Consider the following 13109-nt stretch of genomic DNA (forward strand, 5'->3'; position numbering starts at 1 on the left):
GTCTTCAGTGTCACATGATCCTTCAGAAATCATTCTAATATGCTGATTTGATACTCAGTTATTATCAATGTTGGAAACAGTTGTGCAATTTTTTTTAAACTTGTGATACTTATTTCAGGATTTATTTGATGAACAATAGGTAAAAAAAAAAGAACAGCATTTATTTAAAATAGAAATAGAAATATTTACTATCTCTTTTTTAATCAATTTAACACATCCTTGCTAAATAAAAGTATTAATTTATTTCAACAACAAAAAAGACACTTTTTATTCATCGAAGAATCCTGACAAAAGTATCACAGATTATTAAAAATATTAAGCAACACAACTGTGTAAGTTAGCATATTAGAATGATTTCTGAAGGATAATGTGACACTGAAGACTGGAGTAATGATGCTGAAAATTCAGATTTGTATCACAAATAAATTATATTTGAAAATGTATTACAATTTCACAATATTACAGTTTTTTTCTGTATTTTTGATTAAATAAATGCAGGCTTATATATATATATATATATATATATATATATATATATATATATATAAACATATGTTTTGTGGCAACATTAAAAAGTATTCCAAATGACAAAAATTACTTAACTTTACAAATTTACTAAAACGTTAACTAAAATTAAAATGAAATAGCAAAATGTAAAACAAAACAAAAAACTAATTCAACATTTTATTAAAAACTATAATAGTATCTCAGTAATACTAAAATAAAAATAAGCTGTAAAGTTTTGCTAATGTGTATCCTACCTTTTACATTTGTTTCTGATTTATGTATTGTTTCGTAATTGTTTTCTAAATGTTTTACTTTAAAGGTTGCTATATAACGGGGCACGTTGTCACAAAGTTTGGACACTTATACAGACATTACAGTCAAACTGTCCCACAACAACTCAACACCTAAACCTTTTAGATTAATAATATGCTTTCATTGTCCAGTCTTTGTGTTTATTTGTCCATTTTACAATTTCCCTCTTATTTCCATGCTTCAGATATGGCGTTTTAAACTCTGCCTATTATACAAGGCCGGCAGAATCTTCTCCTCACTGTTACAGATGAAACCAGCGAAAAAAGTTCCAAAATATAGTGTGTGAAATGGATGTAAACGAAAGGCAAAAGTAACATTAAGGAGGCTGGCTGACTCTGATTGGGTCTATAGGCGAGCTGCAAGATTTCCAGATATCAAGGAGATGATATCCCTCTTGGTTAATCATTAAATCCCAGAATCCATTGCCAGTCTTCTGTAAATAAGATAAATGGCCCTAAGGCACTCACCTCTGTGACGCACCATTTCAGAGAGAGCAGAGCTTTAATTAAGACTGGAAGGTGTTATCTTACCCATTCTTGGATTAATGAATTTTTACAGGATTATTGTTATATTTCAGCTGCTATTTTTAGAGTTTCCATCATGCTACAGGTTTATTTTGTGAGCATTTGTTTCTAGTGAGGAAAGAGGAAAAGCAACACACATAGTTGACAAATTGTTTAAATGTTGTTGGTTTTTTTGGGATGCTTTGGAGATGTGTATCATTTCAGGAATGGATATATGCATCACTTTGCCAAACGTGAGAATGGGCCGCGTTGAGTTTGGAATGTTTTAACAATTTCGTTTTTGAGGGGCTCTATTTTTATTTTTTATTTCACTTGGTGGTTTTAATTTTGCATTCCAGTTTTTCTTTATCAATTTCTCCTTGAACATGCCAATGAAAAGAAATATAGGGAGTCCTTTGAAGAATGACACGTTTCATCAACTACAAGCGTCGCAGACAAAGAGAGCTTGCAAAAACGCAGATGACCTCCACGCGACAAATCTTGTTGACCAAGACAATCTCGGAAAAAACATGTTTTTCAAAGCCAGGCTTGATGAGGAGGAGGATTCTGGCATTAAATCAGGTGGGGAAATCATCTTTGTTGAAAATTGTTTTCAAACTCGCTTTGATTAAACTACTGCTATGCTTTCTTTCAATGCACTGTTAGAAATTCTCAATCTGTCGCCAGTTTGTTTGGCAATTATACCTTATGAATAGTTTTGGCACGCGTCACCGTTTGAAGGCTATGTATGTTATTCATTTGGCAGAAGCTGATGAAAGTAATGGAAGCATTTCCTCTGAAGAGGACCTGGGCCACCTGGATTATTCTAAGACGTTCTCTGTCAAACAAACGGTGCCAAAGAAAAGTATCAGTCAGATCATCAAGGACAAGAAGAAACAGACTCAGCTTACTTTACAATGGTCTGATCAATTCTTCTTTTGAAGATGAAGCTTGCCATTATAAATAATCTACAAAAAGTGGAAGCAAAGAATGATATTACTATAACCTTGCGTTTTGCTTTTTCTATTAGGCTTGAGGAAAATTACATAGTTTGTGAAGGTGTTTGCCTGCCACGGTGTATCCTCTACGCTCATTATTTAGACTTTTGTCGGAAGGAGAAGTTAGATCCTGCTTGTGCTGCCACTTTTGGGAAGGTAAGAGGAGTTTTTATATCTTCTGTTATAATATAGACAGTTATAATTCTCTGTGACAAGTATTATAATATATTCGACTTCAAAAATAGAGACCGATTGCACCGAAACCAATTGCATTTTAGGTGTATTTTAGATCATCTTTAGGATAAATACCTGGTAAAAGGCTGTGCTTGCCAAATATGTACATTATCAGACATAAATAGCTGTTGATCTTGTATTTACAGTACATGGCGATCGATCTTACGATGTGTTAGAGCTCTAATGTTATCATTTCAGACCATAAGGCAGAAATTTCCTCTGCTTACAACACGAAGGCTTGGAACCAGAGGCCATTCGAAGTAAGAAAGAGCCACTTGGCCCGGTCACTGACTGAAAACTTGATTTACTTCTATTTAATAATAAATAAATGCCTAAGCTAAAGCTCTTGACAGTGTTTGTCCTTTGAATGTTTTTCAGGTATCATTATTATGGTATTGGAATCAAGGAGAGCAGTGCGTATTATCACTCTGTGTACTCAGGAAAAGGCTTGACACGGTTAGTTTTGACCTTCATCCCTTCAATTCAGCATCCAATCATAAGTCCTTGAATGTTTTGAATAAACACATGAAAGGCGAGTGATTTCACAATGCCCATGCTGAGACACATTATATATTTTTCAAAGTTATTTTTCATTTTGGTTTTTAAATGCTTATATTCTCTTATGTGTTTTGCACAGATTCTCTGGAAGCAAGCTAAAAAATGAGGTGGGCAGTCTTACTATATATATATATATAGGACCATTCTAAAGTTTGGGGCCGGTAATTTTTTCAATGGTTTTTTAATGTTCTCACCAAGGCTGCATTTATTTGATAAAAAACCCAGTAATATTGATAAATATTATTACAATTTAAAATAACAGTTTTCTATTTTAATATATTTTAAAATAGAATATATTACTGTGATGACAAAGAATTTTCAGCATCATTACTCCAGTCTTCAGTGTCACACGATCCTTCAGAAATCATTCTAATATGCTGATATGGTGCATAAAAAAATATTTCTTATTATTATAAATGTTGAAAACAGTGTGCTTCTTATATTTTTGTGGAAACGTTTAATAATTTTATGAACTTCATATGAAAAACATATAAATAAATATTTTGTTACATTATGAATGTCTTTAGTGTCACTTTTGATCAATTTAATGCAAAGTATTAATTTCTTTCAAAAAAGTATTTTGTGGTAGAATTTATGCTTGCAAAATAGGACACTTCACATACATTCCATATAAATATTTTGAAAATATTGTCATCTGTTTCTATCAACAACATAGCAGAATATGATATAAAATTACTTATATTCCTGCTTCTTATTTTTTCACAGGGAGGATTCACCAGGAAATACTCTCTTAGTTCTAAAACAGGAACTCTTTTACCAGAATTCCCAAGTGCACAGCATTTAGTGCTTCAGGAGTCTGTTTCAAAAGAGAAGGTCTGTTCATTTCATTGGAAACCCATTCCAAAATGCTGTTTATTTTAATTTACTTACCTCAGATTCTGCTATGCTCTTTATTGTTTAGGTCGACACATTGATTATGATGTACAAAACTCACTGTCAGTGCATTCTGGATAATGCCATTAATGTCAACTTTGAGGAGGTGCAATTTTAAGCTCTTAAAGAATCTATTGTCATCATATCTAGATTCTAGTAAATAATTCACTGTAATCAATCAAATTTGTTCCAGATCCAGAACTTTCTGCTTCACTTCTGGCAAGGAATGCCTGAACATCTCCTTCCACTGCTAGAGAATCCAGTTATTGTGGACATCTTCTGTGTGTGTGACTCTATACTTTACAAAGTGAGTGTTTATGAACCATATCTGGGTGTTTCTTCAACTATGTTTCGTTCATAGGTTTGGGGTCGGTTAAAAATGGATGTGCTGTTTAATATTTTTATGAAATCTGTGGTAAATTTTTTCCAAGATTCTTTAAAGAATATAATGTTCAAAAGAACAGCATTTATTCGAAATAAAAAACTTTTCTAATTATAAATGTCTTTACTGTCACTTTTGATAAATTTAATGCACCCTTGCTGAAAAAAGTATTCATTTAGCTTACTGACCTCAAACTTATGAACGGGTATGTCTTTAAAAAAAATTCATTTTCTTACATGGTCACATTAAAAGTGTCCAGAACACTATGACAATCGTTTATTTTTGCTACTTTTCAAGCCATTTATGTTTAGATTTTATTCTTGAATCATAGTCCCAGACCAAGACTTTGAATCTTAAAAGATGAATATCAATAAAATAAATCTTGTTACATTTTTAAAGCTACACTCTTAGAAGAAATGGTTCTATATAGAAACTTAAAGGGTTCTGTCAAGCACTTCATATGTGGAACCTTTTAGGGGTTCCCATAATGGGATTATTTTATTGATATAGTTTTCATAAATGTATTTTAAAAAAAAATGTTTTATTAAATTTGAATCTTAAGTTTTATGAATTAAGCAGCTCGTAAATATACTTTATCACTAGAAAAAAGGAAATTACCCATTGAACATTAAAATATTATGCAATCATTGAATCAAGACATTTCTCCTTATAGAACCATTTTGGCATTAAGCGTTCTTTAAAATTGAGTCAAGAACCCTATAGCTCTATATAAAACCCCACTGAACAATTTTTTCTAAGAGTGTATAATAATATACAAAAGAGTGAAATAATCACAAACCATTTCAATATTTATTGTGTGAAAATGTGATAATTTTTTGCACAATTTTTGTTTTTGTTTTTTTAATGTAGTTCATTATTGTCACATCATGTTTGACTTATCACCGGCTGGATAAATTTTTTTTCACAGGTTCTGACTGATGTTCTCATCCCTGCCACTATGCAGGACATGCCAGAGAGGTTTGTATTTTAGACTGCTGCGTGATATACATAACATTTGGTTATGCAGTGGATTCAAAAAGATGTTGACTTTCATACTGTTAAGTGTTTTTGAGTGAGTTTAGGAAAATATCTCCAGTCTTTTGGCAGATATTCGAAATTTTGCCAAGCACTGGGAACACTGGATGGTGTCTTCCTTGGAGAATCTCCCAGAAATCCTCTCAGACAAGAAACTGCCGATAGCTCGACAGTTTGTGTCCTCCTTAAAGAGACAGACCTCCTTTTTACATCTTGCACAGGTAGATGATTTACAGACACATCAATAATTCTTGCTTTTGTTTATTGTAAATATTCTTGTAGGCTAAATATTGGTGCAACTATAATGTACTCATGTCTTTTCAGATTGCAAGACCTGCACTTTTTGACCAGAATGTTGTGACTTCTATGGTGAATGATATTGATAAGGTGGATCTGAACAGTATTGGTTCTCAAGCACTCCTTTCAATTACAAATGACCAAGATTCAGACTTCTATTCCGAATGTGAGTTACTGGTGGCTTGGTAGTCAAACTTTTGGATGTTTTTTTTAGAGGGATCATGAATTGAGAAATCAAATCTTCCATGATCTTTTGACATATAAGAGATCATTACTATAAATATATCGTCCTTGTTAGTTCAAAAACAGCCAAAAATTAAACCAAGCTCTCAAAACAACTCATTTCGTAGTCTCAGTATGACGTAATAGTGCGACGAAAGACCGCCTGTGCTGAAGATTAACGCCTACTTCTACATCATTGCCTCTTTAGCCCCGCCCACAGATTTGCATATGTCATGTCGTAATATTCCAGATTCCAGATCGCATCAGTAAGACATTGTTCATTTGTTCACTTTTACTGCGAATCCGTACTTAAACTTTATAAGTCTTGGTTGTAATAATAAAGTTTATATAATACGCATAAATGTTTCACAGTTGGTAAATGTTTCAACTATGTAATGAGATAAACACCAATCTGTAGCATCTTCGTTTCAACTACAATGTAATGTAATAAAATAGCCTATTACTTCTAAATTAGGATGTTTTTTGATGTAAAAATATTGCTAACATAATAAGTGGACCTCAAAGTAGATTATAAAATTCGTGACCCTTAAAAAAAAGCTCATATGCCAAGCCCTCAAAATATATTTATGATTTCTTTATCTTTTCTGCTAGATGACTCCATTTCAGTGTTTCAAGAGCTGAAAGACCTCCTGAGGAAAAATGCCACTGTAGAGTCTTTCATTGAATGGCTGGACTCGGTGGTCGAGCAGAAAGTCATTAAGGTTTGCTGCATTGTAATCATTGTAACAGCAGTCAGACTAGCAATGAATGTTAATATTGAATTTGCATATTATCTGTCTTATAGCCCAGCAAGCAAAATGGTCGGTCGGTGAAGAAGCGAGCTCAAGATTTTCTTCTGAAGTGGAGTTTTTTTGGAGCACGAGTGATGCACAATCTCACCCTAAACAATGCTACCAGCTTTGGTAAACCTTTAGCATGCATTCATACACACTGTAGTCATTGATTCGGTTTCTTTCAAATTATTTTAAAGTCAGCATGAAATAGAAGTTGCGATCGTTTTTTTGTGACTTATATCCAAGTGAAACGGTTTCTCAAACTAGAAAAAGTGTAGGGCAAAACTTGAATTTGTACATGGGGAATTGATTGGATGGTTGCGGTTTGATATTACCATGTTGTCATGTGAGTGACAGGTTGTCCCGCCCTCGGGGCAGTAAACACGTCTTCAGAGAAGAGATGTCACTGCAAGAGGGAGGGAAAGTTATTTTGGTTAAAGATTACGAGGGCACATTAATTAAAAAAATAATGATGTGCACGGATAAATCATTTATAATAAACACTGCATTAATTCCATTGAATAAAACAAGAATCGTCCATTTTAATTTAATGATGACTTTAAATTCTTTAGGTATAATTGGAGCATCATAGTATATAGTCAAATTTATACCATCCGTTTTTAGCTGGGGATCCACTGCGGAGAATAAGCCATAAAAGCCTGTACAAACAATCCTTTATCTTGTGCCGTGTGTGTGCGCCCTGATTAGAGCATGACCTTTCTCTGTGTTCCTAACATTTGATGACCCTACAGGTGTTCACAAAGCCAAACAGTATCACCTGGAAGGCCACCCATTTGACCTCCGCACTAGCTCAGTGAAACCCGTGGGAAAGGGAAGTTGAGAGCATTGCATTGTGGGATACAGTACTAGTACGTAGTGTGCTAGTGTAGTTGCACACTGCAATTTTTTGAGAGCAAAGCCAATTTATGAGCAGCATGAGTGAAGCAGTCGGATACCTATTATTTTGGACTATTACTGTTTAGGCAGTGATTTTTGCAATATATAGCCTACTAAAACTATTTAAAGGAATTTCTTTCGTCTGCTGAACACAAAAGAAGATATTCTGAAGAATATGGGTAACCAAACAGTTGATAGGAATGAAAAATACTATAGTCAATGGGACTCATCAACTGTTTGGTTTGGCCCATCATTCTTCAAAATATCTTCTTTTGTGTTCAGCAGAAGGAAGAAATTCATACAGGTTTGGAACAACTTGAGGCTTAGTAAATGATGACAGAATTTTCATTTTCTGGTTTCCTGTAACTTACAGGCTCGTTCCACCTCATTCGGATGCTTTTGGATGAGTACATCTTGCTAGCAATTGAAACACAATTCAACAACGACAAAGAGCAGGACCTTCAGAATCTACTGGAGAAATATATGAGGAGTGCAGGTACCCTAATCATTTTGTTTTATTTATATTATTAGTTTGTTGTTTTACTGAACACTGCCTTTCAAAAGTTTGGGGTCGGTAAGATTTTTGAAAATATTTTTGGAAAAAGTCTCTTATGCTCACCAAGGCTGCATTTATTTGATCAAAAATACTGTAAAACAGTAATGTTGTGAATATTATTATTACAATTTAAAATAACTTTTCTATTAGAATATAATTATAATTTTAAGCATCATTACTCCAGTTTTCAGTGTCACACGATCCTTCAAAAATCATTCTAATATGCTGATTTGCTGCTCAAGAAACATTTATTATTAGACATTATTCCATTTCTTATCTGTTTACATTTCTTAAGCAGCATTTATTTGAAATATACATTTTTGTAACATTAGAAATGTCTTGACTCACTTTTATTCCCTAAAAATAAAATGATAAATCGTACTGACCTCAAACCTTTGAATGGTGGTGTATATGCAAATGAATTTAACCCAATTATCTGTGATGTTTCCATTTCGACAGATGCTAGTAAAGCTACATTCACCGCCTCCCCAAGTTCCTGCTTCTTGGCCAATCGGAATAAATCCAGTGTGGCGTCCAATGATTCGACTGTCAAGGACGAGAACCCTCCAGAACATGATTTCCTGTCGCTCACTGCTGCACAGCAGGGGCTCGGGGCCAGTACTATCGTGTACCATAGTACCGATCCGGACAACTTTACTATTACTGGTACTTAAAAACAGCAGCTCAATCGAATTAGAGACATGCTAATTTTTTATGTTTTTTGTTAAAATTATTTGTTATAGAGCGCACATGTTTCAGGAGCCTATTCCAGAAGTATTTTTTCTATTCAAACAATCCTTCAGCTTCAAGATGAATCGCAACATCGCAAATTTATTTTAAAATCAAAGACAGGGATGTGAAAGCAGGGAATTAAACTGTTAACTGTCAGTGTGCTGGTAGCGGGACACTTGGCATTTTGAAATTGGACATTGCGTTACCATGGAAAAGGTGCTTTAAAACCTTTTAGCGGGCTACATTTTTTGTGATATCAACTTCAAAATAATTGATTTGCTGATAATTTATTACCAATTATTATTGGTGCTAAGTTATTTATAATAGTTTTTTATTATTATCAATGTTGAAAACAGTCTTTTGTGGCAAAAAATCACTTTTGATCAATTTAATGGATCCTTGCTGAATAAAAGTATATCTTTCTCATTTTCAACATTGATAATAATAAGAAATATTTCTTAAGCAGCAAATCAGCATATTAGAATGATTACTGAATGATCATGAGACACTGAGGACTGGAATAATGATGATAAAAATTCAGCTTTGCCATCGCAGGAATAAATTCGATTTCAAAATATATTTACAATTATTATTATGTTTCACTGTATTTTTGATCAAATAAATGCAGGCTTGGTGAGCATAAGAGATCTTTCAAAAACCCTTAACCTGAATTATTCAAAAATTTGGACCGGAATTTGACCGGTAGTGTACACAATATTTAACATTCATAATTAATGTTAAATAATTTTAACATAATTTATATGAATATAATTACTAATATTGTTCTAGGTCAAATGGATTACTCGCAGAACAGCGCCCCCCTGATGACCCCTCCGATCTCTCCAGCCATGATCAACCGTAGCAGCGTGATCAACCAGGGCCCGATGGCTGTGAGGCCGCAGAGCAGCTGCCCCATACAACCCCAAGTGTCCTGCCAGACTTTCCCCGACACCATGTACCAGAGTCTGCACAATGCTAGTTCTGGCTCCTACCCCAGCTCCTCTTACTACCAGCCTGTGTTCAGAGCTCAGACTCACACTCCCACATCAGCCTATCAGGCTCATACCGAAAGCGGACGCTACGCACCCTTTTCTGGACACCAACTGACTAAAGACTGCTTCAGCAGCAGCTGTACCGGGTCTCCCTACAGCTCGAGGGTTGCATCGACCGGATACGCAGCCACAGGTGACCCTGCGATGGACACTGAGGGCGTACAGCTGCTGGACTCCACAGGGTACAGCTTTGGAGGAAGTGCTGCCAGTGGAGATGGATGTGCAGGTTCGGTTTGCAGCTCTGGGCACAATGGTAAGAGAAGCTGAACTTATTATTGGCCCATTAAGAGTGCACTTTTATACATTTATACAATTGTACACTACAGTTTAAAAGTTTGGGGTCAGTATGCTAAAAAAAAGACATTTATACAGTTACAAAGGATGACTTTTTCAAATAAGTCATGCTTTCTATTCATCAAAGAATCCTGAAAAAACATTCAGCAGCACAACTGTTTTCAACATTAATAATAATATGAAATGTTTCTTGAGCAGCAAATCAGCATATTAGAATGATTTCTGAAGGATCATGTGACACTGAAGACTGGAGTAATGATCCTGAAAATTCAGCTTTTCCATTACTGGAATAAATTACATTTTAAACATAGAATAGAACAGTTATTTTAAATTGTAATAATATTTCACAATATTGCTGTATTTTTTATCAAATAAATGCAGCTATGGTGGGTGGGTATAAGAGACTTTAAATAAATAAATAAAAACATTAAATAAATCTTACCAACCCCAAACCTTTGAACAGTAGTAGTTAGATAAAAAAAAAAAAAAAAAAAAAAAATTAAGATTAGCTTATGCATATAGACATGTCTAGTGGTGTCAAATGTTGTCTCTTTTGTCTTTTATTAATGCAATTATTAAAAAAAAAGATGGAATATATTAAAATTAATGGAAAGAATATATTATACCCATTGAAGCATTTCCTATCCTTTCTTCACTATTCCTTTTTTGTAATTTTGCAAGTTTTATATATATATATATATATGCACATAAACACATATATACATATGTATGTTATATTTTGATGGTCCACTTTAGACAATCTGTTGACTACAAGTAACGTTGTACCTATATGTCAACTAACTCTCATTAGAGTATTAGTAGACTGGTTAATATCTGCTAATATTTTAGTACTTTAGTCGGTGCAACATAGTCAACAGAATGTCTAAAGGGGACCATCAAAATAAAGTGTAACCAGGAATAATAATAAACATACAATGAAATAAAAAAGTGATTTACCTTATTTTCTTTACCCCCAAATTTATCTGTAACATATAACAAGCCCCAAAACTGAAAGAGGTCCTCAGAGGACAAGATTTATCATGTATTTTAATGATGTTACTATGCTGCTCAGAAAGGTAAATATGAGTTTGTTTGCAGATGCTCCTATTGAAACATTATTGTTCATCTTTCTCCCGAGCAGGATATTACAACAGCAGTGGTTACGTGGACGCTCAGAGGATGGGCACGTTTATCGATCAGCATGTGTCAGTTATCAGCAGCGTGAGCAGCATTCGCTCCGTTTCAGCCTACGCCGAAGTGCACGACCCTCTGAACATCCTGGACAACACGAGCAGGAAGACAACAAGACCCTACTACACTGAACTGTCTGCAATGGGCACACACACAGCAGGTGAGGACAGAAATCCTTCTAGGGGAGACACAGGTGCTATATCTCAGCACTTAAAACAGCTGCTGGGAAAACACTGACATAACAGGAGTCAACAAGTTTAGCACGTTTTATTTTTACACGAAAGTTTAGGGTCTGTACTAGTCTAGTTTAGAAGTCTCTATGCTCACAGAGGCTGCATTTATTTGATCAAAAATACAGTAAAAACAGTAATATTGTGAAATAGTATTATAATTTTCAAATATAATTTATTCTGTGATGTCAAAGCTGAATTTTCAGCATCATTACTCCAGTCTTCAGTGTCACGTGATCCTTCAGAAATCATTCTAATATGCTGATGTCTGTACTGTCACTTTTGATCAATTTAATGCATCCTTGCTGAATAAAAGTGTTTAAAAAGTGTTAAACTTACTGACCCCAAACTTTTCAATGGTATTGTATGTTGTAAAATGTTGCATTTCATTAATTGCTTCATAACATAATTTACTCTATAAGTTTTTCAATTAAATGTTATATAATGAACTATTTAATGGCAGGTTCTTACTGAGACAACTTGCCTCGCTCAATGTGTTTCAAATAAACTACATCTTTATTCTTTATTTATGTTCAATAGCTGTTTTCTAGCCAAGAATATGTGCTTTGTACGGAGTGTGACAACTAGTGTGTGTGTGTATGTATGTATGTGTGTGTATATATATATATATATATATATATATATATATATATATATATATATATATAAAGATGTATATCTGCTATTATATCAGTCTTATGCAATTTCTGTTCTATTTCAGGATCCAGCATCGCTCATTCCTGCTCCATCTCAACACCCTGCATGTATGGAACACCTGCTCCTTATCACTCCCAGAATGCACTGCTGCCTCTCCAGGGAACCACAGAGATCAGAGAAATTGTGTCGTCCCTGCCCCCCATCAACACTGTGTTCATGGGCTCAACTGGTGGGCCACCCTGACTGATACCTTATCTGTAATTCTACATCTCTATTATACTCACAGGAGGTGAGACATGTTTTAGTTCATCTGTATATCTTACAGTAAATATTTCACTGCCAAATACATTGCAGACAGGCTAACTGATTTATTTTGTATTGTTTGATTTGAAATGGGGGGGTTTTGTGCTAACAAATGACAGGTAATGACCCAATTATATAAATAAAAAAATTCTTTAAGGTTGTGTAGTATATACTGTAATATAATCACAATTCATCTTTGTTCTTAGTTTAGCATTCTTGTATATACTAATAAAAAATATAAAATTTGTTTGCATTATTCTGGAGGCTGAAATTTATTATTTAATAAACTTCAAACCAACAAACATCACTGTGAAAATTGGATAAGTTGATTTCTGCATTGTTCACTAGGTTAACAAAGGTGTTGACTAAAACTAGGCAACCAGGCCACAAGCTGTTCATACATTGCGACTCTAGGTGTGGGTTCTTTAAATTTAGCTTTGTTAGTCTTTGAGCAGATGGGC

General features: G+C 34.2%; 1 protein-coding gene across 1 annotated transcript; it reads left to right on the forward strand.

Moving 5' to 3' along the window:
- Nucleotides 1-2066: 2066 nt before the first annotated feature.
- rfx6 (regulatory factor X, 6) lies at nucleotides 2067-12902 on the forward strand (the record flags this gene model as incomplete). The annotated part of the gene is given in 19 exon segments (XM_082148553.1): nucleotides 2067-2242; nucleotides 2353-2476; nucleotides 2753-2814; nucleotides 2933-3010; nucleotides 3192-3219; nucleotides 3839-3973; nucleotides 3975-4031; nucleotides 4035-4112; nucleotides 4200-4313; nucleotides 5317-5366; nucleotides 5485-5644; nucleotides 5748-5886; nucleotides 6555-6664; nucleotides 6748-6865; nucleotides 8007-8129; nucleotides 8649-8855; nucleotides 9711-10226; nucleotides 11409-11618; nucleotides 12410-12902. Coding segments are annotated over 19 exon segments (2664 nt in total). The 3' UTR covers nucleotides 12589-12902.
- Nucleotides 12903-13109: the final 207 nt, after the last annotated feature.

Source organism: Leuciscus leuciscus (assembly GCF_965113295.1).
Source record: "Leuciscus leuciscus genome assembly, chromosome: 19".
NCBI classification, from domain to species: domain Eukaryota; kingdom Metazoa; phylum Chordata; class Actinopteri; order Cypriniformes; family Leuciscidae; genus Leuciscus; species Leuciscus leuciscus.